At 44.3% G+C, this 27,937-nt stretch overlaps 1 protein-coding gene across 9 annotated transcripts in view; it reads left to right on the top strand.

Annotated features, from left to right (window-relative positions):
* The window catches only part of NAV1 (neuron navigator 1), a 269,078-nt gene that overhangs the window by 81,688 nt on the left and 159,453 nt on the right, over positions 1–27,937 (top strand). For all 9 annotated transcript variants that reach the window (XM_077481467.1, XM_077481466.1, XM_077481464.1 and 6 more), the window contains exon 3: positions 321–665. In XM_077481467.1, coding sequence (XP_077337593.1) covers positions 321–665 — 345 coding nt within the window. The remainder of the gene's footprint in view (positions 1–320; positions 666–27,937) is intronic.

Genomic DNA, 27,937 nt, shown 5'->3' with positions numbered 1-27,937 from the left:
CAGATTCAGGGTTTGCTATTGCAAGTATTTAATTGAATATAGCAACAATTAAAAAGGCTTTCATTTATACGGTAATATAACGATAAATAAGATATGCTTTCCCTGTAAATATACCTCTATTTAACAAATCAAAAAGGAATTTGTAGCAACCACTCAGAAATAGTTTTTATTTGGCTGCTCTAAAACTATGAAAGTTGAAATGTGATAGTGCACATAACGACAAAGTACTGATTATTTATATGACAATCAAACAACTCTTGTAATTCAGATCAAGGTTTTTATACATACAGTCAGTAATTATGCCTTTCTGTTCTGTTTAGTTCCTTAGATATGCCTTGCTATGACAGTGACGATGCCAACCCTCGCAGTGTTTCCAGCCTCTCCAATCGTTCTTCCCCTGTGTCTTGGCGTTATGGGCAGGCTAGCCCACGACTGCAAGCTGGAGAAGCTCCCTCTCTTGGTGGTTGTCGCACAGAAAGTGGTGTAGGAGGCTGGCAGTTTTCGCACACAATGCCTCTCCGTGCTGGCACGAGAATTTGCAGCATTACCCAACGTCTAGAGCTAATGGAAACAGCAGAGCGCGATTTAAAATCTGGTTATGGAAGCGACAGCGACTGCCAGTTGGGAAAAGAGACTTCACACGAGGATGATGACATTATAACTAGGTATGTGGTGTCAACTCTAAAGTATCTGAACTGGTAGTAACATTTTGGGTAAAGGAGCCATGGCGTAAGCCACTAGTATATCTTGACTTATGTGATTAAAGTGGTTGTAAACCCTTACAACACACTTTGACCTACAGGTAAGCCTAGATTAAGGCTTACCTGTAGGTCCAAGAAATATCTCCTAAACCTATACGGTTTAGGATATATTTGCCCGAAGACAGGCACCGCTGTCTACGGCGCATGCATACAACCAAAATGTTTTCCAACAACAAAAAGAAATCATATTTCTCTTCCTTGCAACTGTGGCAGCATTGCTGCTTGCATAAAGAATGTCCCTCCTATCCCCCTTTGCCTTTTTTTTCCAAAGTCAGAAGTAAATAGCTTGAAGTCAGATGTCAGGCATCCTCTACATCAGGGGTGTCAAACTCAGTTTCATCGTGGGCCACATTAGCAATATGGTTGCCCTCAAAGGCCTGGTTGTATTAGTAGGACTACAATCATTCAGGAGAATCACATCGAACGGTGGGTGTGGCCAAATTGCATCAATGGTGGGAGGATCTTAAAGGGGCAATAAATACCAGGAGTATGTTATGTGTGAAGTTCATGGATGCGCTATATACAAACTGCAGAGTTCAGGAGTGCTTTGTGTACAGAGAGGGCTACATACGGAGTGCGGGTTTATTCACAGGCATTCCACATCCCACTTCCATCCCTCCTCCGCTCTGACTTCTGCACCACTCTCGCACATCCACCACCCCTGCACACATCTTCCTCCACAGCCCTCAGCTGCTACCCCCCCAAAAGCTTCCTTGCATCTCGCCTACCCGGCCACCCTCATAACTCCAGCAGTGTAGGTGACTCCGCCCCTCTCTCTGACTTGCAGGGATATCATTGGTCAGCACCTGTGTACCCAGTCACAGATGGAGATCACAGTGCAGCTCATCACGTAATGCCCCATACCACACTGCACACGTATCTGCATCTCCCTTATCATCCCTGTGAGTTCAGAGCAGGCAGGGATCTGTGAGAGCTGCTGAGAGGACAACTGTCCTTGTAAACACAGAAGGCTTCTGTGTTTACAGGTGGCAGTGGTGAGCATGGAGCGGAGGGTAAGAACCGGAGGTGGCTGCAATTGTAAATCTAATTTTTAAGATGCTGCATATGTAAATTGACGATGTGGCTACAACTCTTCATATAACAAAGCTGAACTTGCTCAAGTTAGTTTTAGAAGCATATGGACAAAGCCTACATCATTATGCATTGAACAGAAGCAGTTCAATATTTACAGTTAAACTGTATAAACCCAAAAACAAAAAATAGTTTTATATTGCAGCTTATAAGACTTTAGATGTGGTGTCTGCATTCAATTTCCTTTTTTAGGCTAGGAACATTTTAAGCAAGTACAGAAAATAATTGTTGACCTTGCCAGAAATGCAGTGTTCTTGTCAACTACTGTGAGCTGAAAAGACAGCTCAAAGAACCTTATCTTAATTTTGTGAACCACCAGTCCTATCATCCCACCATATAATAAAGAAAAACAAAGGCATATGTGTTTGGAGATTAGCTTGTGCGACAGCCGTGGCTGCCTCCATAGTTACAGTGGAGAAAATGTATAAACATGAAGGAAGGAAAATTGTGCTATTCACAGGACATTCGTCCTTAAAGTAATATTAAAGTCTCGTTCCTCCTATTCTCAGGTCACCCGCTGACACTCCTGGCCCCTCCCACCTCCCATCTGCAGCTTGCTATGGGGGCACCCGAGCTGAGCCACTGCTCTGTGTGTCTATTCAGACACGGAGCCGTGGCTAGGCCCTGCCCCTCTATCTCCTTATTGACTCACTGACTTTGCATGCCAATGGCTTTGCTTCACTGACTTTGCTTACCAATGGCATCTGCTGCTGTCTCAGCCAATGAGAAAGAGTCCCCGGACAGCTGAGGCTCTCATGCAACATCACTGGATCGAGATGGGGTTCAGGTAGGTATTAGGGGGGCTGCTGCACACAGAATTGGGAGCAGTGGATGTGCAGCCACGGTGCCCCAATTGATATGAATGGATCTGCCTGCACGGATTACCTGTGCATCTCTTGTTGGCAAAACACAACCCTTGCACAGGTGTATGCTTAAAGGATAAGTGCACCTTTTTGACAGCAAGTAGGGGATCTTCTCCCCACTCAAAAAAAACATTTGGCCATGCCGGGCTTCACCCGCCTGGCCGTGTCAGTGTTCTGTGAATGTGAAAACTACAAGTACCGACAGTCTATGTGGATGTCGATTTGTAGTTCTCAATGTACTACCAGGGTGCTGTTGAACACTCTAGGTAATTCATTGAGTCTTCCTGTCAGAGTGTAACTGCCTGCCCATATCAGAGGGCAGACAGCTACACAGACAGTCTGCAGGATCATGACATTACACCCAAGATCTGCTGATCGGGGTGCAATGCTTTACAGGCTTCTAACAAAAAATAAATAAATGCATATTTTTTTACCTTCAAAAAAATTTGCGTTTATTATTTTTTTGGAAAGATGACTTTGTCCTTTACGTACACCCATCTGAATGAGGCGTTAAGAGAAAAATGCCGAAACAAAGTAAAGTAATGTAGCCACTGTAATCCAGCCCAAATCGCATATTACTTAATGTTTAAAGAAATTTTAAAAACTTGTTTCCATGGGTTAGGCAGCGCCATCTTAAAGAGGAAGTAAACCCTGATGAGTTTACTTCCTCTTTCATTCCCTGCAAAGGTAAAGCATAATGGACTACTATGCTTCACATAGTAGTCCATTATGTGTCACTTGTCTGACACAGGAGCCAGCGATGTCACCGCTGTCCCCTGTAGTCTGGCGCATCCATCTTCTTGGTGGGTCTCGCTGCTCCGCCGCTGTCATTCGGCGAAGCCGCGATGACGTCACTCCCGCGCATGCGCACGGGAGCCGCCACTAGCGGCATATCTCCATTGACCACGGCGCGCTCAGTGCGCCTGCGCGCCGCTGTCTACGGCGCATGCGCCATAGACAGCGGTGCCTGTATTTCGGCAAATATCTCCTAAACCGTGTAGGTTTAGGAGATATTTCTTGGACCTACAGGTAAGCCTTAATCTAGGCTTACCTGTAGGTCACAGTTGGTTGTAAGGGTTTACAACCACTTTAAATATTGTTTTCTAAGTCCACAGTGGAGTGTATTTCCACCCTTACATTGAGCACTTGAACTGTTAACCAAGCCTCCTTCTCAATCCATGTTTCTATGGCAACCCTGCTTCCCTGTTCATAGCTGACTTGTTTTATTTCATAGTATTTACTTGTGCCGATTGTCTAATGTTTGCCTTTGTCACTCTTGTCAGCTTCAGGTGATAAGACTGCAGTAATGGCCAGGTTTACATTGCATGTGGTGTCACATGGTCACATGGTGTGTAGGAGGAAGCTCTGAATGATTCTGCAGGCTCCTAGGATATCAGTGTTGTGTGCCGTAGGAAGTCCTGATAACAGATAGACAAGCACATAGAGAGTGTGCTGTAAATCAGGGGAGATCTGGGCATGCTCAGTGATGTCATTCTAAAGAATTAAAAATGATTACAACAATACTAAGCAAGTAAGGAGATATCTACAAGCAGTGTTCATTAGGGTTTTTTATGCAGTTTTACATGGGACAAAGTTGTGGGGAAGGGTTTACAACTACTTTAAGCTTGCCGAAATCCTGTTTATATTTTTAGTTTGTAAAAATCTACCAGATGTATAATATATAAAGGTAAACAGTAGCGCTGAGGGTAAAGACTACCAAAAACACATTGAATTACACACCAAACTGTGATGTACAAAACAAAAATTAGTGCATTAATAAATTTGATACAGAACAGAATCTATGAACCGTCGGTTAATAAACTGGTCCGACACCACACTGCGTAAGCAAACATGTCTCCACTCCTCAGTTGGATGTAAACCCACCATCTGTTGCGAAGCTACACATCCCATGAGGCATTGTAAAACTGACATTCACAGACATGACTAGGCATGATGGGAATTGTAGTTCCTGAATAACTGGAGGGCCATAGTTTAAAGACCCATGCCATAAAGTATTGCCTCACACTCTCATGTTTTGGCATACGAACAGTTAACCACCTCAAGGTTTAAGAGAATTCTATCAGCACACGTTTTTTTATTTTATTTGCGAATAAAAGGTCACATGCACATTACATCACTTGCAGTTCTACATTGGAACGCAAGCTACGTACATGGGAAGTTTTCCTCTGTGGTACGAGAATTTTCATACCATTAATAGCATTCTTGTTTTCAGCATGGTACGGAAATTTCTGGGAAAATCAGATGATCGTTTGTCCTTTTTCTAATAATGTGCTCTGGGATTTAGATGGAAGCTTCCTTGGTGTTTATGGGGCCAATATGCCCTTACCAGGCATTGTATCTGTTCAGACCGGCCAATCCTGAACAAATCAGGGGGAAGAATGTGTCTGTAGTTGGGCCTGCTCTCATTAGCCGCTGATTTGTTCAGGATTGGCAGGTCTGAACAGACGTGTAAATGAGCCCTAAACCACCGTTTGATCTTCTCCGCCCACACGGTTGTGTCAATCCACAGAAATCTGTGAGTAAATGAACTGCGACTACTGACAGCCTTTTTAGCTGACGGTTTGTGGTTCTCAGTCTACTACTAGGGTGCGGTTGAGCGCTCTAGATAGTTAATTGAGTCTCCCTGCCAACATGTACCTGCCTGCCCGTACGACGTATGAGCAGACAGATGCACTCACACTCTGCAGGAGCCCTGCATTGCACCTGTTCTTCTGAGTGAGGGTACAATGCTTTCCATGAAAAAATAAATGCACAATTTTTTACCTGCAAAAAAATTTGCATTCATAATTTTTTTTTTTTAAGAAAGGTGAATTTATCCTTTAACATGGAATATTCTATTTTTGGAGGAAACCTACTTGCATGAGGAGAAAGTAGAACCATGCTGTCAGTGCTTTCCTACACACAGCAGACTTTTTATTAAGAGCCGCCTACACAAAAATGCAGCAGCTTTCATTTCCTGGGCTGGTTTGAAAAGCAAGCTTTTTGGGTCCCTCCCCATTACTATTGGCTCATATACAGGTAGGAATTTGCAAAAAGCAGGAAGTTACATTACCAGAAAGTTACAAAGCTTTGCCTGTTTAAATGGTCCAGCATTTTCATTTCATTTATTTATCCATTGCTCTAATTTTTTTTCTAACAAAGCCCAATACACAATATATGTGCTGGTATCAAAGGACTGGTGAGCGTGCAGACCCCCATCTTACGGACACTAGTATGTATGCCCTTCAACATGAGGGGAGCTTGGGAATTTCTTTTAAAATACCAATGCCTGATGCTGTTTGGCACTTGGCTCTTCTAAGCTATTATTGGCCAGGTGGTGTAGAGTTTGTGTAACTTATTTGCATCATTATTTAAATTTAAAAAAGGTACAGAGGGAATATTGTTCTCCACTTTTACCATATTTCCCAGCTCTGGGGGGAACTTCAAAGGAATAGTACTGACCATGTACTACCTCTCTGGCCTCTGGACAGAGTCACTGAATCAGATCTTTTGAATGAAACTGGTATTCAAGGGCAATTCCCATGCTGCTATTCTCTGATTACTTTATTTCACCAGTAGGAACTGATGCTTTATTTTGTATACCATGCAATCAGTTTAGCTTCTACTGACTGAGATTTACAGGGGAAGAAATGTTCCAAATAAACCGTAGCCAGCTGAGATAATAAACTTGAAGGGACATCTCATAATGCCTTGCTTGCCTTCTTGAATAAAATACACATTAATAATGCTATGTTAAAAGAAGGAAGGCCATTAACACTTAAAGTGGAACTTTAGTCGGAAAATTGAGTCATTAGATCACTTTAGGTCACTTTAGGCTGGCCCCTTTTTCAGGTATAGTTATGTAAAACATTAAATACAAGTACCTATACTGTTTAACATTCAGTAATGCATTGTCTCACCCTGCACTGCACATGCTCAGTTGGTCTCTAATTTTAGGCACTGCTGAGTTTGTAGAGGTTGATCTGCTGACAACCTTAAAGTGGAATTAAACCCTCCTATTCTTTACAGCCAAGGAAACTGTTTCTGTTTCATCTGCAACTGTCATGGTGCTGCACATGTGATCAGTTATAACACCAGCCATTTGATGGTTTGACAGTTCGGTTGAGAACACAAGTAAATGTGACAGTTAGCGATCCTGTTATTCCAGGAATAGAACAGTTTTTTGAAAACTTTAAATCAATGGGTTTAGTTCTGCTTTATGATTTACTGCTGTTCAGGGTCTCTGGGCTTCAGCAAAATGGCAGCTTTTTGAAAGAAGGCACAGGATCAATGCTGGAGGCAATTTACAGCACACACTAACTTGGTAGCATATTTATGAATGTGGAATGTATGTTCCTTGCTAAAGAACATTATTTTTTTTTTGATTAAGTTGTTATGGGTAAAGCTCCACTTTAAGGCTAAATTCACACTGGCATTAAAAGCAAGCGTTTCAGAGGTTTTAAAAACACTACTTAAACGCCTATGCACAAGATACAATAGACAGCAAACAGTGCTGTTCAAACTATCAAAACATGAAGCGTTAGCGTTGCGTTGCTTCCAAATCGTAGCCTCATGTCTAGTCAGGAGGCGTTTGAAGACTTTCAACACCTCCCATTCAAGCCTATGGTAACACCTCGCAAATGTTCTGGCAGGCAGTTGCAGGGAGTTAAGATTAGTTAATTTACTGTAATTGAATAGGCGTTTGTGAAGAGGCTTTAATGTGCCATGTCATTGACGCTTGTAAAATGCCAGTCTAATGTCCATACTAGAGCTCATTAACGCAAGTCTAACACCCGTACTAACGCTAAAGAAGTATCTGTTAAGCATTAGAAATTTAGTCAAGTTGTGAACAAGCTCTAAAGCTGCTCCCTGGTGTTGCATTGATGCAATTATACATTAGAATTAACCTTCCCCTTTTGTATTCATATATACTTTTTCTCTTTTACTAAGATTTTTTTATTTTTTTTTCCAATATAACAAGAGAAATAAAGCAGTACAGAAATTAAGGACATCAATTTGTCAGAATAAGTTGAGCGCTTAAGACATAAGGGTCATTTGTTTACATATTTGTTCATACGGAGCCTACAGGAGCTCAACAATGAGGGAGGGAAGCACATAAGGCAGGCAGCAGGGAAAATAGAGAATGAAAGAGAGAGTGAGAGAGGGAAGGGAAATGGAGAAGGAAGAGAGATGGGTACCACAGAGGTTTTTAAGCTGTACCACATGGAATCTCTACAGTTCTAAAAATCGAGAGGTCATTTGAGAAGGTGGGAAATGGTCTATCCAAGGTTGCCAAGTCTGTTGGAATTTATCATACTTTTCCTCAGGGATCGCTGTCAGTCTTGTTAATGAGCTTACCGTGAACCCGGTTCTTAACCTCTTCAAAGCTAAGAAGTGGTGTCTTCCATGATGTGCTATAGTTTGCTTTGTTGCCAGGAAAATATGATTGATTAGGGTGCGTCAGCGATAAATTTATGTAAAAGTGCCTCCCATTGGTCTCTCCATAAATTCACATGGAGAACCGCGTAGAACAATGTTTACAACCTAATCCATAACCTCCAGACTTTAGGACAGGCCCACCATATATGTTTTATATCGCCCTAATCTGGGCAACCTTGGAAACGGGCAGATACGATTGTAAACATTTTGGGATCCTAGCTGGGGTAAAATACCAATGAGACATAACTTTGAAAGAGTTTTCAAGAACCAGGACATTAGAATTAAAATTGGGCCTCCCACATTTTGCGCCAGTCGCCTGACTGTGTATCAGAACCAAAATATTTTATCCATTTGTCACAGTACATAGGGATTTGTGGTCTAGTATTGTTCAATATAGAGGATTCATATATACTTAACCACTAGGCGTCCATGCTGTAGCCGAAAGACGGCTACAGCATGGATGCCAATTGCTGGGAGGGCATCCCTGGACGTCCTCCTGTTTATTTCTCCTCTGCGCATCGCTCTCCCTTCTCACACAGAGACAGCATGTGAGGAGGGAGAGCGAACGGCTACAGAGTAAGTAAGTGAAATATAAAAAAAAAGTGAAAACAAAGTCCCCACAGTGCCATCTGTCCCCAGTGCCACATATAAGTGCCATCTGTCATCAGTGCCACGTGTCATCAGTGCCATATTGGTGCCATCTGTCAGTGCAGCATGTCATCAGTGCCACGTATTAGTGCCATCTGTCATCAGTGCAACGTATTAGTGCCATCTGTCCCAGTGCCACGTGTCATCAGTGCCACATATTAGTGCCATCTGTCATCAGTGTCACATGCCATCAGTGGCACTTATCAGGGCCATCTGTCATCAGTGCTACGTATTAGTGCCACCTGTCATCAGTGCCACGTATTAGTGCCATCTGTCCCAGTGCCACGTGTCATCAGTGCCACATATTAGTGCCATATGTCATCAGTGTCACATGCCATCAGTGCCACGTATCAGTTCCATCTGTCATCAGTGCCACGTCAGTGTCACGTGTCATTGTCCTAGTGCTCCAGGGCCTTCAAAAGTGTAATAGGTAGTCAGCAAGTTAGATGTGTAATTTATGCTCCTAGAACACGTGATGGTGCTCCCTGTATGTTTGGCCTCTGTATGTGACCAGGCTGTGAAAAAGTCCCACACATGTGGTGTTGTAATACTCAGGAGGGGTAGCAGAATGTATTTTGGGGTTTCATTTGTGGTGTACACATGCCATGAGAGAGAAATAACCTATTTCAATTACAATGCCAATTTTGTGGAAAAATAAAAAATCTTCATTTTGCAAAGAATTGTGGTAAAAAATGACAACATCAAAAAACTCACCATGCATCTTCCTAAATACCTTGGAATGTCTATTTTCAAAAAATGGGTAATTTGGGGGGTATTTGTACTTTCCTGGCTTGTTCGGGTCACAAGAAATGAGATAGACCACCAGTACATCAGATGTGATCAATTTTTTATGATTTGCACCACAACTTGTAGACTCTCTAACTTTCGCAAAGACCAAATAATATCCACTAATTGGGGTTATTTTTTTACCAAAGATATGTAGCAGTATAAATTGTGGCCAAAATTTATGAAGAAAAATTAATAATTTGCTAAATTTTATCACAGAAACAAAGAATTTTTTTTTCAAAATATTCAGACTTTTTTCATTTATAATAAAAAACCCAGAGGTGATCAAATACCACCAAAAGAAAGCTCTATTTATATGAAAAAAAGGACAAAAAAAATCATTTGGGTACAGTATTACATGACTAGTAATTGTTATTCAAAGTGTGAGAGCACCGAAAGCTGAAAATTGGTTTGGTCACGGGGGGGGGGGGGGGGGGGGTTTAAGTGCCCTGTTGTCAAGTGGTTATTTTGTACATTCCAAATGATAATATTTGGATTTGGATTTAATAAATACTTTTACTATGGTAGATGTGCTATCACCCTGAGTTACTAGAGTAGCATGAAGCTTGTAGCTGGGCGCCATGTACACCCATTGAGCCCCTTATTGAATAACAAGTGGTGGCGCCAAAATATATATATATATATAAATATAAATATAGAAATAAATATATTAAATATAAAGAAAGCTGCCCCTTTTCAAGTGAAATAAATCCACCTTACATAATAGTTATAAGAATAAACGTCTGGCACTAACTCAAATCCCATAAATCAAGAAAAATCAGTATACAACTATATATGTTCATTTGGTTCAAAAAGAATGTTCCACAGTAAAAAGTGGAAAAAAAAGAGAATGTCCATTAAGAAAAATCCAATCACTGTGGTAGAAGTAGATATGTGCAGTAGCAATAGTTTTAACTGTGCTCCACCATCACTCATGTGTGAGAAATGCAAACTCACCAGATATCTAAATTAAACAAGCCTTGTAACAATCAGATTCCTTGGGTGTCCCTGTATATCTGAAGAGGATGGGCAACTTGGAGAGACAGCGTTTTTAGTACCAGGCTGGCTTTACATGTTGGTGCTGACTTATAGCACCTTAAAATGTAAGTGCGCATTTGTTATTTATGTGCTAGGACTTTTGTTGCAATAAACTTGTTGCTCTAAGATATTTACTTTGCTTCTTCCGGGCTTCTTTGGTATATTAAATTATGGAGATTTATCCTGAGCATAGACCCATCCTCTTCAGATATACAGGGACACCCAAGGAATCTGATTGTTACAAGGCTTGATTAATTTAGATATCTGGTGAGTTTGCATTTCTTACACACAAGTGATGGTGGGGTACAGTTAAAATGATTATTTGCTACTGCACATATCTTCTTATACCACGGTTATTGGATTTGTTTTGAGGACATTCTAATTTTTTTCACTTTTTACTGTGGAACATTATTTTTGGGCTGAATGAACAGATATAGTTGTATACTGATTTTCATTGATTTATGTGATTTGAGTTAGCACCAGACATTTATTCTTATAACTATATTATACTAGCTTGTGTTTTGTATTGTGAATTATAGCTGAATATGAGTCTTGCCTATATGCATTGGTTTCTGTCTTGTATCCTTGTTGGATTTGTATTTTTCTGCCTTGTTCATTGTCCTATTTAAACTTTTTACAGCTTGCGTTGCTTGTCTGAGTTATGCACTTGTCAGTTTGTGAGTTTTCCTAGTTCTACTGCTTCTACCTTGTACCTTGTCCTGTTTGTTTTGACAGTCTTTTTCCTTCATCTTGTCCTGTTTGTTGTGCGGATCTTCTTCCTTGCACCTTGTCCTGTTTGTTGTGTGGATCTTCTTCCTCGCACCTTGTTCTGTTTGTTGTGCCTGTCTTGTGTTACATCTTCCTATGAATGAATGAATGAATGAATGAATGAAATACTTGTATAGCGCACAATGCGAACTGAATCGCCTCTAGGCACTGTGGCGAGCTTTGATCATCTGCCAAAAGAGGAAGGTCTTGAGTTTTTTCACCTAGGCTAGTTTCTTCTGTCATCTTGCTGATGTGTTTTTCCGTTTTGTCTTTGCTTGGCTACTCCTTCTTAGTTCAAAGTTTATTGTTTGCCTAGCTGTTAGTCAGATATTTTTTCCCAAGTCATCTTCCAGGACAGCTCGGGGATAGGCTCCTCCCACCTAGCACAGGAAACACATAATCCACATTATAAAAGTACCACACATGCATTAGCCTAATAGTATTTGTGTTTCCTCCAGCCAGACAGGAGCTCCAAACAATGTTTGTTATTTTTTTGTCCGGCCTTCATTCTAACTGGCAGGGGCCTCCCAGCGTCCATACCCAGTGTAACGGGGCAGTATTCCTGGGGTATGAGTCAGCTTGGGCCACCTATAGACCTGGAAAAAGGGTCTGGGATGAACGTAAGGGACCCCGCACCTCCATAAATAGGGGCCTGGATAAGAACATAGCGCCAAAGACTTCTAGGAGCAGCATGGAGATGCCAGGATTCGTGGAATCAGGTCTGGAGGTGCCATCTGTTGAATCAGGCCCTAACGTAATGAAAATGGGGCAGGCTGCTCCTTTCCTTTTCTAAACCTCTTGTGGTGAGGGCACGGGGAGTTTTTTCCAGAGCCTTTTTTTATTTATGCTTATGGTGGACAGGTGTCACGCATACTAGCATAGGCTCCGGTGGTGGGTACTTTAAAGATTCTTAGATTAGAATTAGTGTGTTATATAATGGGCGTTTTTTTATAATTGGTATTTACTTTAGTGGAAGTAATGTGCTTGCGTTTGTCATCTGATTCATTGCAGGACAAAGCCATGAGCCCAAAGATAGCAAAACAGAGACACCCAGAAAAATGTGCCCAATGTGCTCCAAGAAAATGCCTTATGGTTGGAAGAAAAATGCATGTCAGGATTGTATAGATAAACTCATCAAGGGAGAAACAGGACCTGTCCTCAAGGGTTTTATGGACTCAGTGAAGAAGCAGATGAAACAGACTTTACACTCCTTTAAACCCAGAGAGCAGGAAGCTCTTGCTGAACCTATCCTCTGTACTTCCAGCACCAGTATTGGTGCTAGGCCGATAGTCCTTGCTCAGGCATGGGCAGCCCACCATCAGGGAGTACCAGAGGAGAGCTCAGATTCAGCCTCAGATTCTCAGGGAGGGTGTCAGAAACCATGAATCAGACTGAGACAGAAGTACAATTAAATCACACTTGTTTATTAATAAAAATAAAAAGGTAAATAGAAAAAGCGTAGTCAAGCATAGCCAGTGTCCAGTAGCCAGATCGGGTAGTCAGCCAGTCCAAAGTTCATTAACCAGATCGGGTAATCAGCCAGGCCTGAAGTCAGGTATCCTAGGAGAGCAACTACAAGCAGGATAAGGAGCCAGGAGGGATGTCAGCAAGCCAGTCTTGAAACAAATAGCAGGAGATGGTTCCTTGTGATGTGACCAAGGAGAAGGCAGAGGAGAAGTGTGCTGGAAGGCTTTAAATAGGCAGGTCAGATGAGCATCATCGGGAACAGCAGGGAACTGTGGAGAAAGAAGAGATCTGGCAATTAGCCAAGAGCTGAGCGGCCAGCCCAGAGGAGGAAGGGCTAAGCCAGCCCTGACAGAGGGAAGCTTAATGAGAAAAAGCCAGCAAGGTCAAAAGATTTATTTTTCCTTCAGAGGAGTTATTAAAGGCTATTCACAGCACCCTGGATCTGAAAGAACCAGAAAACCAGGAGTTGTTTGTACATGACTCTTTATATGCAGGCCTTCGGCCTAAGCAGACCGGGAGACAGTACTTCAGGAATAGAAGAATCTGGAGAAGAGAGTCTTCTTCCCTAAGAATCTGAAGAGGAGATTTCCCTTCAAGAGGACGATACAAAGTTGAGAGAAAAGTGTCCCAGATTAGATGCTTCCCTATCTAAAGTTTCAAAAGGTTCAGAGCTCTCCTTCCAGGAAACAGGCAACCTAAAGGAGCCAATGGATAGAGATGCGGAAGGGTATTTAAAGAAAACGTGGGAAGCCTGCTCTGCTAAAGAGGAAGTAAACCCTGATGGGTTTACTTCCTCTTTTTTTCCCTGCAAAGGTAAAGCATAATGGACTACTATGCATCGCATAGTAGCTCATTATGTGTCACTTACCTGACACAGGAGCCAGCGAAGTCGCCGCTGTCACCTGTAGTCCGCCGCATCCATCTTGGTTGTGGCGTCTCTCGCAGCTCTGACGAATGACAGCGGAGAAGCCGCGATGACGTCACTCCCGCGCATGCGCACGGGAGTCGCGTCTCGGAGCTCCGACGCTGCCATTCGGCGGAGCCGCGATGACGTCACTCCCGCGCATGCGCACGGGAGTCGACAAATTAGGCAAATCCATTCTTGGACTTGCCGTATTTAGTGCGCCTGCGCGCCGCTGTCTACGGCGCATGCGCCGTAGACAGCGGTGCCCATTTTCGGGCAAATATCTCCTAAACCATATAGGTTTAGGAGATATTACTTGGACCTACAGGTAAGCCTTAATCTAGGCTTACCTGTAGGTCAAAGTTGTTTGGAAGGGTTTACTTCCATTTAACTTTAAACCAGCTCTAGCCAGTACATGCGTGGCTTGTGCACTTGATTTGTGGCTAAAGCAGCTCCTGTCACGGTACTACTTACAGTGAGCCCTAGGAGCAGGTGACACAGGATCCCCCATGGCGTGGAGTCTAAGGGCCAGCCGGTATTCTGTCAGGGACCCCCTCACGAGGGTTTGGGCTTAGCTGCCTGCTGACCCCAGGTCACAACCCCCGGGTTCACCCTGCTCGCTAGGGAAGTACCAGAAGACACTGTTAGACAAGGATGGATGGATGGATGAAGCAAAGGAGAGCTGGATAGTGAGCTAAGGTCAGGGCGGGCTGCAGACAACATAATCAGAACAAGCCGGGTCAGTAAACAAGAGATCAGGTAAAACAGGTTACACGAAGGGAGCTCAGAAACAAATGTTGCTCAAGCAACCAGTAGCTGGTTTGAAAGGGATTTAAATAGAGAAGCACATGAGGGGCTTTACAGGAAGTAGCAGGAAGGAATCATATACTAGGCAACAGGTGAGGGGCGGAGACACCCATAGCTGCAGAGTGCACAGAGCTGGTGGAACAACAGGTGCCAGCCAACCTACAGCAGTAAAGGTGAGACACAGATCAGCTCCGCAGCTGATCTGTGACAGCTCTGTGACAGCTCCACACTATTCTGGAGTCAGACACTCCCAGTGAAGAGATATTGGATGCTTTGCCAACTCTAACTAAGTAAGGCAGTAGCCTATATAGCAGATGCGTCCACGGAGTCTGTAAAGTTCTCCGCCAGGTCTACAGCATTGATTAATGAAGCCAGGAGGGCTATTTGGTTGAAGACCTGGGGAGGTGACAGAGTGTCAAAAACCAAGCTCTGCTCCCTCCCCTTTTCTGGAGATTTTCTCTTCGGTAACGAGCTAGAATCTGTTCTAGAGATGTCAGTCAATAAAAAAAAGGATTTCCTTTTCTGAAAAAAACAACAACAAAAAAGGAATTTTTGTCAATTCCCGAGGTCAGGGGAATGGACGGGAGCTTGGCAAGAGTTTTGCAGCTACGCAAGACCAGAAAAGAGGGTGGCAGTACAGGAGGGATAGGGCAGAGTTGGCTTTCTTTTCAAACCCTCCTAGCCTATAGACCCCTCCCAGTGACTCAGTCGGCCATGTGGGAGGAAGGTTGGGATCATTCCTCTAAGCCCTTGTACACACGGTCGGAGAATCTGTCGGACCGTGTCGTCAGATAATCCGACTGTGTTGGAAATATTTCCCGACCAACTGGGCCGGACGGACCTAATCCGATCATGTGTAGAGCATTTTCATCGGACCAAGTGCCATGCATGCTCAGATCAAATTCCTACATCAAAGCTGTTGGCTACTAGCCTGAATGTAGTCCCATCGTAACGAAATTATGTCATCACGTTCTGAAAGATCGGATTTTTCGCCAACTTGGCCCGACCGTGTGTATGCAACAGTTTTGGACACAATCCGTCGGACTAAATCCGACGGGCAAAACCGACGGATTTGGTTGGCAAAATCTCCGACCATGTGTACGTGGGCTCACAGTGGAAGGCCATTTTCAGTAACAGCTTCATCCTGGATCTGATCAGGTCAGGGTACAGGATAGAGCTAGTGGGCTGCCCCCCTCAAAGATTTCACCCAATAATTCTCCTGAAAGACGTGGAAAAATCCACAGCTATGTCTACTCTACTACAGAGTATAGTGGAGGAGAAGGTGATAAGCTTCATCCCCCCAACTCTAAGAAAAGGGGAGTTTTATTCCCACGTTTTTCTGCTAAAAAAGCCATCAGGAAAATTCCGACTCATATTGAACCTAAAGCAAGTAAACATGTTTGTAAAGTACAAACGCTTCAAAATGGTGTCAATATACACCACCAGAGATTTGTTAACCCCTGGGGTCTTCATGGTCTCATTAGACCTAAGAGACGCCTATCCCTATTCAAAAGGAGTCCAAGCAATATCTCAGGTTGCAGTGAAGAATGGGTTCAAGACCCTCTATTTTCAGTTCAATGCTCTGCCCTTTGGATTGGCGTCAGCACCACACATCTTCGAGAAGATTCTGACAGAAGCTCTGTGGACCCTGAGATCGGAGAGGATTCACATAATTCCCTATCTGGACGACCTGCTGATCTTTGCAGACTCAGCAAATGAAATGAAACAGAACCTGAGCAGAACTATCAGACACCTTCAGCAGCTGGGGTGACTGGTAAATCAGGAGAAGTCACAGTTAGTACTTACTCAAAGTATGGTATTCCTAGGATACTTAATAGACTCGACTACATCCAAAAATTTTCTGACTAAAGAAAAAGTGACAATAATTGCAGAGGTGAGCAGCCTCTGCGCATGTACAGAGACCGCAATTCAAGGTATAATGAGGGTCCTTGGTTTTATGACAGCAGCCATCCCAGGAGTCCAATGGGCCCAATTCCATACTTGAGTACTTCAGGCGTTCATGCTTTCTTTCTGGGATGGAAGGAAGGAATCTCTTTTGATGCAAACAGAGATCCCGCAGGAAGTAAAACTCTCAATCAAAGTGGTGGTTGATCTCTCTGCAGGTCGACTTTGGTCCCAACACAACCCTCTGATGGTTACCACGGACGCCAGTGGTCAGGGGTGGGGAGCCCACTCAGGCACACAGATGGCCCAAGGGGTCTGGAACTGGGAGCAAGCCACCCTGTCCTCCAATGCAAGGGAGCTGAGAGCAGTTCAAAAGGCTCTAGTAGCCTTTGGCTTGGCTCTGAGGGGAAGACACGTGTATGTCCTTTCGGACAATATTACCACTGTAAACTACATCAATAAGCAGAGATCTACGAGAGTGGCAGGCCTTGTATGGATAGCAGAAGAAATCCTTCAATGGGCAGAGGCAAATCTTCTATCCCTGTCTTTAATTAACTTAAAAGGGGAATTAAACACTCTGGTGGATGTCCTAAGCAGGGAGGTTCTGTCTTCGAACAGTGTTCGAACAGATGTGGAGAGTCCCACAGATAGACTTTTGTGCTACAGGCAGAACAGGCAGGTGGATCAATTTTTCTCCCTCCAGAGAGACCATCTCAGTCTGGGCCTAGATGCCCTATCCCAATCCTGGGAAGCGAGACTGGTGTATGCGTTTTCACCTTTTGTCCTCATTCCAAAGATCATCCGGAAGATAAGAGTGTCGAAAACGGAGTTTATCCTGATCGTACCATTCTGGTCAAGGAGGTCTTGGTTCTCAGGACTACTAGGACTCAACATCACTGAGCCTTGGAGACTGCCTTACAGGACAGATCTCATATATCAGGGAGAGGTGAATCATCCAGAAGTGAGCTCTCTTTCTCTGACGGCATGGCTACTGAGAGGGAGCTGTTAGAGCGTAGAGGGTTATCAGCAAAAGTAATCAATACCATCCTTAGCAGCCGGAAGCCGTCTATTAGCGCAATTTACAATAAAATCTGGGAAAAAATTTGGGGCCTGGCGCATGCTCAACAACAGAGTGTGTCAGGAGCCATGATCCTGGCGGTCCTAGATTTCCTTCCTGCTGGAGCAGAACTAAATCATACGGTCAGTACCCTCAAGGTGCAGGTATCGGCTCTGTCTAGCTTTTTAAATCAAAGGCTGGCAGAAGAGCCCTTGGTCAAGAGATTTCTTACATCCATTAGTCGTAAGCGGGTCCCCAAGTCGAGGAGGTTCCCTTCCTGGGACCTATCCATGGTGTTGCAAAGTCTTTGTAAAACACAGTTTGAGCCACTAGAGGAACTGCCCATAAAGCTCTTAACCTTGAAAACAATGATTTTAGTTGCCCTAGTCTCCGCTAGCAGGGTTAGTGAGATACAGGCGCTCTCAGTGGCTGAGCCCTTCTGCATCATTTTGCAAGACAAAATGATCCTCTCTCTGGACCTGGCATTTCTCCCCAAAGTACCGTCTAACTTCCATAGATCGTTTTGCGGAGATCCTAAAAATAACAAGAAGGTTGCATTTAATAAAATAGAAGTCAGGAGATGCTTGATCGCCTACATAGAGTGCATCAAGGAATGGCGATATTCCACCAGCTTGTTTGTGTTGTTTGCAGGTTCAAGCAAGGGTAAAAGGGCATCTAAAAATACCATTGCAAGGTGGATGAAGTCAGCCATATATAGGCCTCAAAAAGGGCACTATGGCCATTACTTAGTATGATTTTCAGTTGCATCTCCAAACTATAGATATTGTTATTCCTTACCGCACCTGAAAATACTGACTGTCTTACTGACCCCTTTTCTTCAGTACTTTAAGTCACTGACCTAAAGTCAGTGTGCAGATGAAGACTTCAGATTTTTATCTGGCTTAACTCATCTGCATGTCTGTGCTGGGTCACTGACTCTGAAAGTTGTGGCAGCAATGGATCAGCATAACAACTAAGCAACAGGAATTTTCAGGAGTTTGGCAATGAGCTGCAAATTTCTGTGATGGCAAATGTATGCTTTACTTTTGCTTATGTATCACCAAACTCTAAGATCCCATACTGGTGAGCCTGTGTACATGGTATACAGATGTGTTTAAATTGAGACCATGGGCCAGCATTCCTGCTGTTATAGGGTAAGTGTAAAGTCCTTACACTGTTAGGCCGCGTACACACGGGCGGACTGTTCGCCCAACCTTGTCCGCTGAACAGTGTTTGGGCGGACAGTCCGCTCGTGTGTGGGCTTTCAGCGGACAGTTTCAGCGGACAGTTGGACGGACAAAGTCTTTCGGAAATTCCGAAAAACTGTCCGCTGAAACTGTGTTTGAGCGAACAGTCCGCCCGTGTGTGGGCCTGTCCGCTGTACTTTCGAAATGAGCGGACTGTTCCCGCTCGGAAAGTCCGCCCATTTCGAGCGCGTGTACAGGTAGGCGGGGCCCGCGAAGGAGACGTCGCGGGCTCCGCCGCCTGGAATGGGCTTAAAGGGGAACCCCAACGCCGAAAAAAATCGGCGTGGGGGTTCCCCCCAAGTCCACACCAGACCCTTGTCCGAGCACGCTACCCGGCCGGCCAGGAAAGGGGGGCGAGCGAGCGCGCCCCCCCCTCCTGAGCCGTACCAGGCCGCGTGCCCTCAACATGGGGGGGTGCCTTGGGGAAGGGGGGGGCCGCGCGGCCCCCCCACCCCAAAGCACCTTGTCCCCATGTTGATGAGGACAAGGGCCTCTTCCCGACAACCCTGGCCGTTGGTTGTCGGGGTCTGCGGGCGGGGGGCTTATCGGAATCCGGGAGCCCCCTTTAAGAAGGGGGCCCCCGGATACCGGCCCCCCACCCTATGTGAATGAGTATGGGGTACAATGTACCCCTACCCATTCACCTGTGAAATAAAGTACAAATAAAAACACAACACAGGGGGAAAAAATATTTTATTGCACAGCCGGGGGTCTTCCGTCTTCGGGGGTCTTCTCGCCGGACTCCTCCGCTATGTGTGTGTAGCTCTTTTGCCAGCGGAGGAGTCCGGCTTTCTTCCTCCCCGCCGCCGGCCTCTTCTCCCGACTTCGGGGGTCTTGTCCCCCTCTTCGGTTCTTCTGCCGGGCCACCGCGCCTGGTCCGGTGGCCCGGTCTTCTGTCGCCGTCTTCCGTTCTTCTGTCGCCGCCTTCGGTTCTTCTGCCGGGCCACCGCGCCTTCTTGTAGCTCTTTTACAGGCGGTGGCCCGGTCTTCTGTCGCCGTCGCCGCCTTCCGTTCTTGTTCTTCTTCTTGTTCTTCTTGTTCTTCTCCAGGCGATGTTGACTCGACGAGCTCTCCGGCCGGAATGCCGGGGACGCGCTGTGCGGTCACTTATATAGTGACAATGGGGCGGGGTCACATGGTATATGTCACATGGGTTGGTCACATGGGTTGATGTCACGTGGGGACTATGACATCGCAAGGGGGCGGGGTCACCATGTGACATCAACCCATGTGACATATACCATGTGACCCCGCCCCATTGTCACTATATAAGTCACAGCGCAGGGCGGCTCTGGCATTCCGGCCGGAGGGAGCGACGTGTCAACATCGCCTGGAGAAGAACAAGAAGAACAAGAAGAAGAACACGAACGGAAGGCGGCGACGGCGACAGAAGACCGGGCCACCGCCTGTAAAAGAGCTACAAGAAGGCGCGGTGGCCCGGCAGAAGAACCGAAGGCGGCGACAGAAGAACGGAAGACGGCGACAGAAGACCGGGCCACCGGACCAGGCGCGGTGGCCCGGCAGAAGAACCGAAGAGGGGGACAAGACCCCCGAAGTCGGGAGAAGAGGCCGGCGGCGGGGAGGAAGAAAGCCGGACTCCTCCGCTGGCAAAAGAGCTACACACACATAGCGGAGGAGTCCGGCGAGAAGACCCCCGAAGACGGAAGACCCCCGGCTGTGCAATAAAATATTTTTTCCCCCTGTGTTGTGTTTTTATTTGTACTTTATTTCACAGGTGAATGGGTAGGGGTACATTGTACCCCATACTCATTCACATAGGGTGGGGGGCCGGTATCCGGGGGCCCCCTTCTTAAAGGGGGCTCCCGGATTCCGATAAGCCCCCCGCCCGCAGACCCCGACAACCAACGGCCAGGGTTGTCGGGAAGAGGCCCTTGTCCTCATCAACATGGGGACAAGGTGCTTTGGGGTGGGGGGGCCGCGCGGCCCCCCCCCTTCCCCAAGGCACCCCCCCATGTTGAGGGCACGCGGCCTGGTACGGCTCAGGAGGGGGGGGCGCGCTCGCTCGCCCCCCTTTCCTGGCCGGCCGGGTAGCGTGCTCGGACAAGGGTCTGGTGTGGACTTGGGGGGAACCCCCACGCCGATTTTTTTCGGCGTTGGGGTTCCCCTTTAAGCCCATTCCAGGCGGCGGAGCCCGCGACGTCTCCTTCGCGGGCCCCGCCTACCTGTACACGCGCTCGAAATGGGCGGATTTGCCTCCTCCTTACGTGGGCGAGTCCGTTCATTTCAAAAGTTGAGCGAACTGTTTGCCCAACCTTGTTCGTCAAACAGTCCGCTCGTGTGTGGGCAAGTCCGCTCATGCAAATTTTGAGCGGACTGTTTGACAAACTGTTTGCCGAACAAGGTTGGGCGAACAGTCCGCGCGTGTGTACGCGGCCTTAGTGTTTGCTTGACACCCTGTGTGTGTGCGTAAACATAGCTGTCTGCCATATTTTTATTCACTCCTTTACCCCTTTTGTTGTCTTGTCCCCTCTAACAGTGCACGAGGCTATATACATGCTCAATAGTGCCCTATATTCTGCTTCATTGCACATGCCCTCTTCCCACATTTGGACGCATTGGTCTTCCGTCATATGCACAGCTGTGGACTGAAGCTTTAACTATCAATATTGCTTCCAGCAACCTGAGATGCTATTTCTTTTTGATTGCCAAGGTCAGGTTCATAGAAAAAATTCAGAGCAAAGAAAACGTAGAAAGCTTTAAGCCTCATGCAGACTGGATGTTATATAAAAAAAACTGTAGCATTAGCTGTAGAAAATATATTAATAGTAAAAAGGTCAAGTCTGAGCATGTAGGCCCTTTACAAAATAATCTAGAGTGGGTGACTGGGGAAAAAGAGAAGGCTAATTTATTAAATACTTTCTTCAGCTCTGTGTACACAAAAGAGCATGGGGGAGCGCATGTCCATAATGGGGGTGATAGTGACACAGCCCCAAATGATCCACAATGGCTCAAAAGTGATACGGTCCAGAAATATTTAGACAGAATAAAGGTGGATAAAGCACCTGGCCCTGATGGCATCCACACACGGATCCTAAAAGAATTAAGCTCTGTAATTTCAGAGCCATTGTATCAAATTTTTAGGGACTCATTAATGATGGGAATAGTCCCACTGGATTGGCGCAGGGCAAACGTGGTGCCTATATTTAAAAAGGGATCAAAGTCTTTACCAAGTAACTATAGACCTGTTAGCTTAACTTCTATAGCTGGGAAGATACTGGAGCGTTTAATAAAAGACCACATAGACGAGTTCTCGCTGAACAAAAACACTTTAAGCAACAGACAACATGGATTCATGAAAGACAGAAGTTGTCAGACAAACCTGATTTCTTTTTATGAGGAGGTAAGTAAAACCTTGGACAGAGGGGTGGCGGTGGACTTGGTATACTTGGATTTTGCAAAAGCGTTCGATACAGTTCCCCACACACGGCTCATGTGTAAGGTAAAGTCTACTGGTTTGGAAATATCAGTTTGTAAATGGATAGAAAATTGGCTAAAAGACAGAATTCAGAGAGTAGTGATTAATGATTCTTACTCTGAATGGTCTAAGGTTATCAGAGGTGTACCCCAAGGTTCAGTGCTGGGACCCTTACTTTTTAACATCTTTATAAATGATATTGGGTCTGGGATCAAAAGTAACATTTCTGTCTTTGCAGATGACACCAAGATATGCAGTGGAATAACGTCCTTACAGGATGTCTCCAATTTACAAGCCGACCTCAATACACTGTCTAATTGGGCGACTATGTGGGAGATGAGGTTTAATGTTGATAATTGTAAAGTTATGCACTTGGGGGCTAAGAATATGCATGCATCATACATGCTAGGGGGAGTACAACTGGGGGAATCCATAGTGGAGAAGGATCTGGGGGTTTTGGTAGATCATAAGCTCAATAATAGCATGCAATGCCAAGCTGCTGTTTCCAAAGCGAGCAAAGTCCTTTCTTGTATTAAGAGAGGTATGGACTCCAGAGAGAGAGATATCATTTTGCCCCTGTTCAAATCATTAGTAAGACCTCATCTGGAATATGCAGTTCAGTTTTGGGCACCAGTTCTCAAAAAGGATATCGGGGAACTGGAGAAAGTGCAGAGAAGGGCAACCAAACTGATAAGAGGCATGAAGGAACTCAGCTATGAGGAAAGATTAGAGGAACTGAATTTATTCACTCTTGAGAAGAGGAGAATAAGGGGGATATGATCAACATGTTCAAATATATTAGGGGTCCATATAGTGAACTTGGTGTTGAGTTGTTCTCTGTACGGTCAACCCAGAGGACAAGGGGGCACTCTTTACTTCTAGAGGAAAAGAGATTTCATCTTCAAGCACGGAAAGGTTTCTTCACAGTTAGAGCTGTGAAAATGTGGAACAGACTCCCGCCAGAGGTGGTTCTGGCCAGCTCAGTAGATTGCTTTAAGAAAGGCCTGGATACTTTCCTGAATGTACATAATATAACTGGGTACTAACATAGGTAAAGTTGATCCAGGGAAAATCCGATCGCCTCTTGGGGGATCAGGAAGGAATTTTTTTCCCCTGCTGTAGCAAATTGGAGCATGCTCTGCTGGGGTTTTTTTTCGCCTTCCTCTGGATCAATTGTGGGCATAAAATTGGGTATTTGGATTGTACGATTATTTTTTATTTTATTTATTTGTTTTTAAGGTTGAACTGGATGGACTTGTGTCTTTTTTCAACCTGACTAACTATGTAACTATGTAAAGCTATAGATGTATAATGAGTTTTACAGGGTTTTTGCAGTAGCATATTTCAGAATTTCTTTTATCGTTTTTTAGCTGTTGCGTTTTTTGTGTTTTTATTTTTTTTGGCAAAACTATGCTCCCACAAAAGCTTATGGCTCAAAAACGCTGACAAAGCTAAACAGCCACTTTTAAGAGCATTTTTACAGCTGAAAAATTCCCAAGGCCTCATGCACACTGGACGTTTTTACAGCTGCTGTTTTTGGCTTCAGACGTTTTTTTTTTCTGCAGTCAATAAACTCCCCAGCATTTTATTCTGTGTCCATGTACACATAGGCTGTTATCAGCTTTTTTTGGCAGGGGTGTTTTCTGGCTGCAAAAAAACCCCCAAAACGAGTGGGTTTTAAAAGGAGGTTTTCAGCTGTAAAAACACTCTAACTTTGATAAAAGCTGAAAAATGCTCAATAGCGTTTATCAGCATTTTTGAGCCTTAACCGCTTCCCGACCGCCTCACACAGATATACTGTGGCAGAAGGGCACGTACAGGCATATTAACGTACGTGTACCTTGCCTTTTAAGAGGTGGCTTGCGGGCGCCCGCTGGGGAGCTCTGTGACAGTGATCGTGGGTCCCGTGGACTCGATGCCTGACACTGATCAGTGACGTGTCACACACAGCCCCCCCCCACAGTTAAAATCAATCCCTTTTACACACTTAACCCCTACAGCGTCACCTAGTGGTTAACCCATTCACTGCCAGTGACATTTTTAGAGTAATCAATGCAATTTTTTTAGCATCGATCGCTGTATTAATGCCAATGTCGCAGTCACAATAAAAAACGCTCATCACCGCCATTACTAGTAAAAAAAAAAAATTATTAATAAAAATGCCATAAAATTATCCCCTATTTTATAGACGCTATAACTTTTGCGCAAACCAATCAATAAACGCTTATTGCAATTTTTTTTACCAAAAACATGTAGAAGAATTCGTATCGGCCTAAACTGAGGGAAAAAATTTTTTTTTTAATATTTTTTGGGGATGTTTATTATAGCAAAAAGTAAAAAATAATGTGTTTTTTCCATAATTCTCACTATTTTTTGTATATAGCGCAAAAAATAAAAACCGCAGAGGTGATCGAATACCACCAAAAGAAAGCTCTATTTGTGGGGAAAAGGGACGTCAATTTTGTTTGGGAGCCATGTCGCACGACCATGAAATTGTCAGTTAAAGTGACTCAGTGCCGAATCGCAAAAAGTGCTCTGGTCAGGAAGGGGGGTAAATTCTTCCGGGGCTGAAGTGGTTAAGCTTTTGTGGGAGTATAGTTTTGCTAAAAAAACGCTAAAAAATGCTGAAAAACTCTCCTGCAAAAACGCTAAAAAAACTCATTCTACACCAACGACTTTCTACAGCTAATGCTACTGGCATTTTTATAACATCAGTGTACATGAGGCCTAAGTCAAATAGATGCACTCTGCGAGATCGCATGTGATTCGCACCGCACTGCAGGGCAAATCACATACGATGTCCTTGTGATGCAATTTCAGCCATACAGGTTGTATGGCTGAAGTTGCATCGTATTCGGACCAAACTCGCACAGGATGCTTTTTTTGGTATGCACCAGAATCGGTTCGTGTCCGAACAGTTAGGTTGCAGTGCGATATGTAAACTGAAATGGGGGTGTCATTAACATTGTATTGACACTCCCAGTAGTTCGCATATGGCAGTGTGAACTGCCGTGCGAGTTGGGTGAAATGCGGGAACTCGGGGTGGAATTGCAGTGTTTCCACATCGCACCTATGTGAATCACACTAAAACCCACTGGGTTTTTTTTTCAACCAGGAAACGCCCCTACCAAAAATGCTTATAACAGCCAATGTGTGCATGGATACATAGGATAACATGCTGGGGAGTTTACTGGCTGCAGAAAGTTAAAAACAGCAGCTGCAAAATCATCCAGTGTGCATGGGCCTTGCTGTCTGCTATAATTAAATACTGTAGCTGCAAATTTCTCTTGTGATACCTGCTACTATTCACATGTACACTGCTGTTTTATATTAATAAACATTCCTTCTGTTAACAAAAAAAAACAGTACCATTTGCAGTGCTAATTTCAAGTACAAAAACTCATAGGCAAGCTGAAAGATTTATAAGGCTCCATTCACACCATGGCATTCCATTGTCGCGATTCGGAAATACAGCAAATCACAGGACGCCTTTCCGATCCCCGTTACTTTAATTGGCACCAAATCGCAGTGTGATTCTGTTGCAAACAAAATTGCAGGACGCACAGCCCCCAAAAGAAGTTCTTGTACTTTATTTTGGCGTCAGGCATCCCGCTATTTTGTCTGTGCAATTTTACTGCGATTTGTCTGGCGACAATTGGGGATGATTCGCACCGCGATTTGGTGCCATTCAAAGTAACGGGGATCACAGGGGTGTCCCGCAATTTGCAGTGTTTCTGCATCGCGGGCAGAGTCGCAGTAATTCTGCCTGCAAAATGGAACATCATGGTGTCAATGTAACCTAAAGAGATTTGGGATAAAATAATGGGACTTAATATGAACTTTGTCCACTTGATTTCTGTTTTGTGTGTATTGTGTTATTTATTTATATGCTTTTCTATAAACCTGAGTTTAACAGTAGTTTAAGAACCACAAGATCACTGCTTAGCGTATGTATCCACAGGGTCCACCACTCACTGAACCCAGTGTTCCTCATACTCATTATGTGAAGCACTGTCGTTCTTAAAATTAACCCATCAATAAGGGAAATTATAAGGGAAAATACCAGCATGTACAATCAAACTATCATATTAAATTGAAAAGTTATTTTCTTGCCACAAGTAAAAAATACATTGCTTTGAAGCTCTTGCATGTGACCCAGACTGTAGGCAAAGATTACATGGCCTCTAGTAACCAGGAGCACTTGGGTTGTTTTATATTAAAAAAAAGCTGCAGAGTCCATTGCTTTCAGATACTGTCTGATAGACTTCCAGTGAGAAAATGTAAGGAACAACTACTTTGCAGCACTACTATACAGCAAGCAGAGTCTATATTTGTAACAAGCCAAAATGACTTTCACATTGTACATATGGTATATAATGACTAGGAATGAGCTGCAGGTTTGGGTGGGACATGAGTTCAACGAAACACAGCCCATTTGCTCATCTACAGTATATCCTGTCTGCTGGATTACAAAGCACCCTGGGATCCCAGGTAAAGTCATTGACCAAATATGATCATGAACATTTTTGGTCAATAATATCACCCAGGATCCGTGGTGCTGTTGCTTACATTACCACACACCGGGGATGCTGTCATTTAGCAGTGGCAGTGAAGTTGGGCAACACTATCTGGCAGTGAGTTGTCATGGTGGTGGGGAAACGCTAATGGGTAGCGGGGAAAAGATTTTCAGGCAGCGGGATGTCATGATTAATATTCTTCAATAATTTAAGTAAACAGAAAATTAAATAATTAAATTAAAGTGTTAGTAAAGTTTAATAACCATGATTCTTAAAACTGATGCCTCCCCCTCATCCTACCTATTATGCCTAGTCTGCATAAAAAAAAGAGCAGTTTGAATACTTTTTTTTTCCTGTCCTGTCACATGATCCAGCAGCTTTTTCTCCTGTGTAAGAGTGCTCAACAATGGCTGTGAATTTTAGAGCTGTAACGCCACCCACTTGCTCTCATTGTTAGCACTCCCCCCTCTTCCCTTCAGCAGCCATGTGCAGGAGAGGTAGGAGAATGGGGGAAGCAGCATGTTTAAGAATTATGGTTATTGGCCGTATCTTCCAATTGAAAAGGAGCTTCAGACAAGTTTCAAATACTTTTAAGTCAGCAGCTACAGTATTTGTAATAAACTGACACTCACCTGTCCAGGGATCCAGTTCCATTTTCATCTGGGCTGGTTCTTCACCAGTCTTCAGGTTCTTGATGCTGGCATGTTACCTGTAGGAAGCCAGATGTGACTCATTGCGTGTGTCCTAGAAGCTTGCAAGCGTTGAGGAGAGCAAACTTTCACTCACGTTGTCTAGCAGGTGCCTATCAAAACTAGGTACACGCTCCTAAAAAAAAAAATTCCAAATATGTTATTCACCTTTTGGGTGGAGATCCACTTAAATTTTTCACAGCTTTAGTGTGTTTAATAACATTTTCACTCTTTTTTTTACGGAAAGTACTGACGTACCTCTTTCTGCAAGCCTCCTTCTCACAAACCCACATCCTTTTTGGGGTATCAAAGGTGGGGAAGAGGCTCTTTGTCCCCCAACATTTGGACATGATACCTTTCGTAGTACCCTTCCAGTGTTGAAAGGCATGTGGCCTGGTACAGTACAGAATGGAAGGATGGACAATAATCTGCCTTTTAGTCTTGAAAAAGGGCAGAAAAAATAGTTTTGCCTCCCCTACACTTTAATAGGGTTCAGTGCTAAGGTCAGTATTT

The sequence above is a fragment of the Lithobates pipiens genome, unplaced genomic scaffold (genome assembly GCF_037356315.1).
Source record: "Lithobates pipiens isolate NorthernLeopardFrog02 unplaced genomic scaffold, aLitPip1_a1.2 Scaffold_16, whole genome shotgun sequence".
Classification (NCBI taxonomy): domain Eukaryota; kingdom Metazoa; phylum Chordata; class Amphibia; order Anura; family Ranidae; genus Lithobates; species Lithobates pipiens.
The sequence above is the reverse complement of the archived record's forward strand: the minus strand, read 5'-3'. Positions and strand labels throughout refer to the sequence as shown.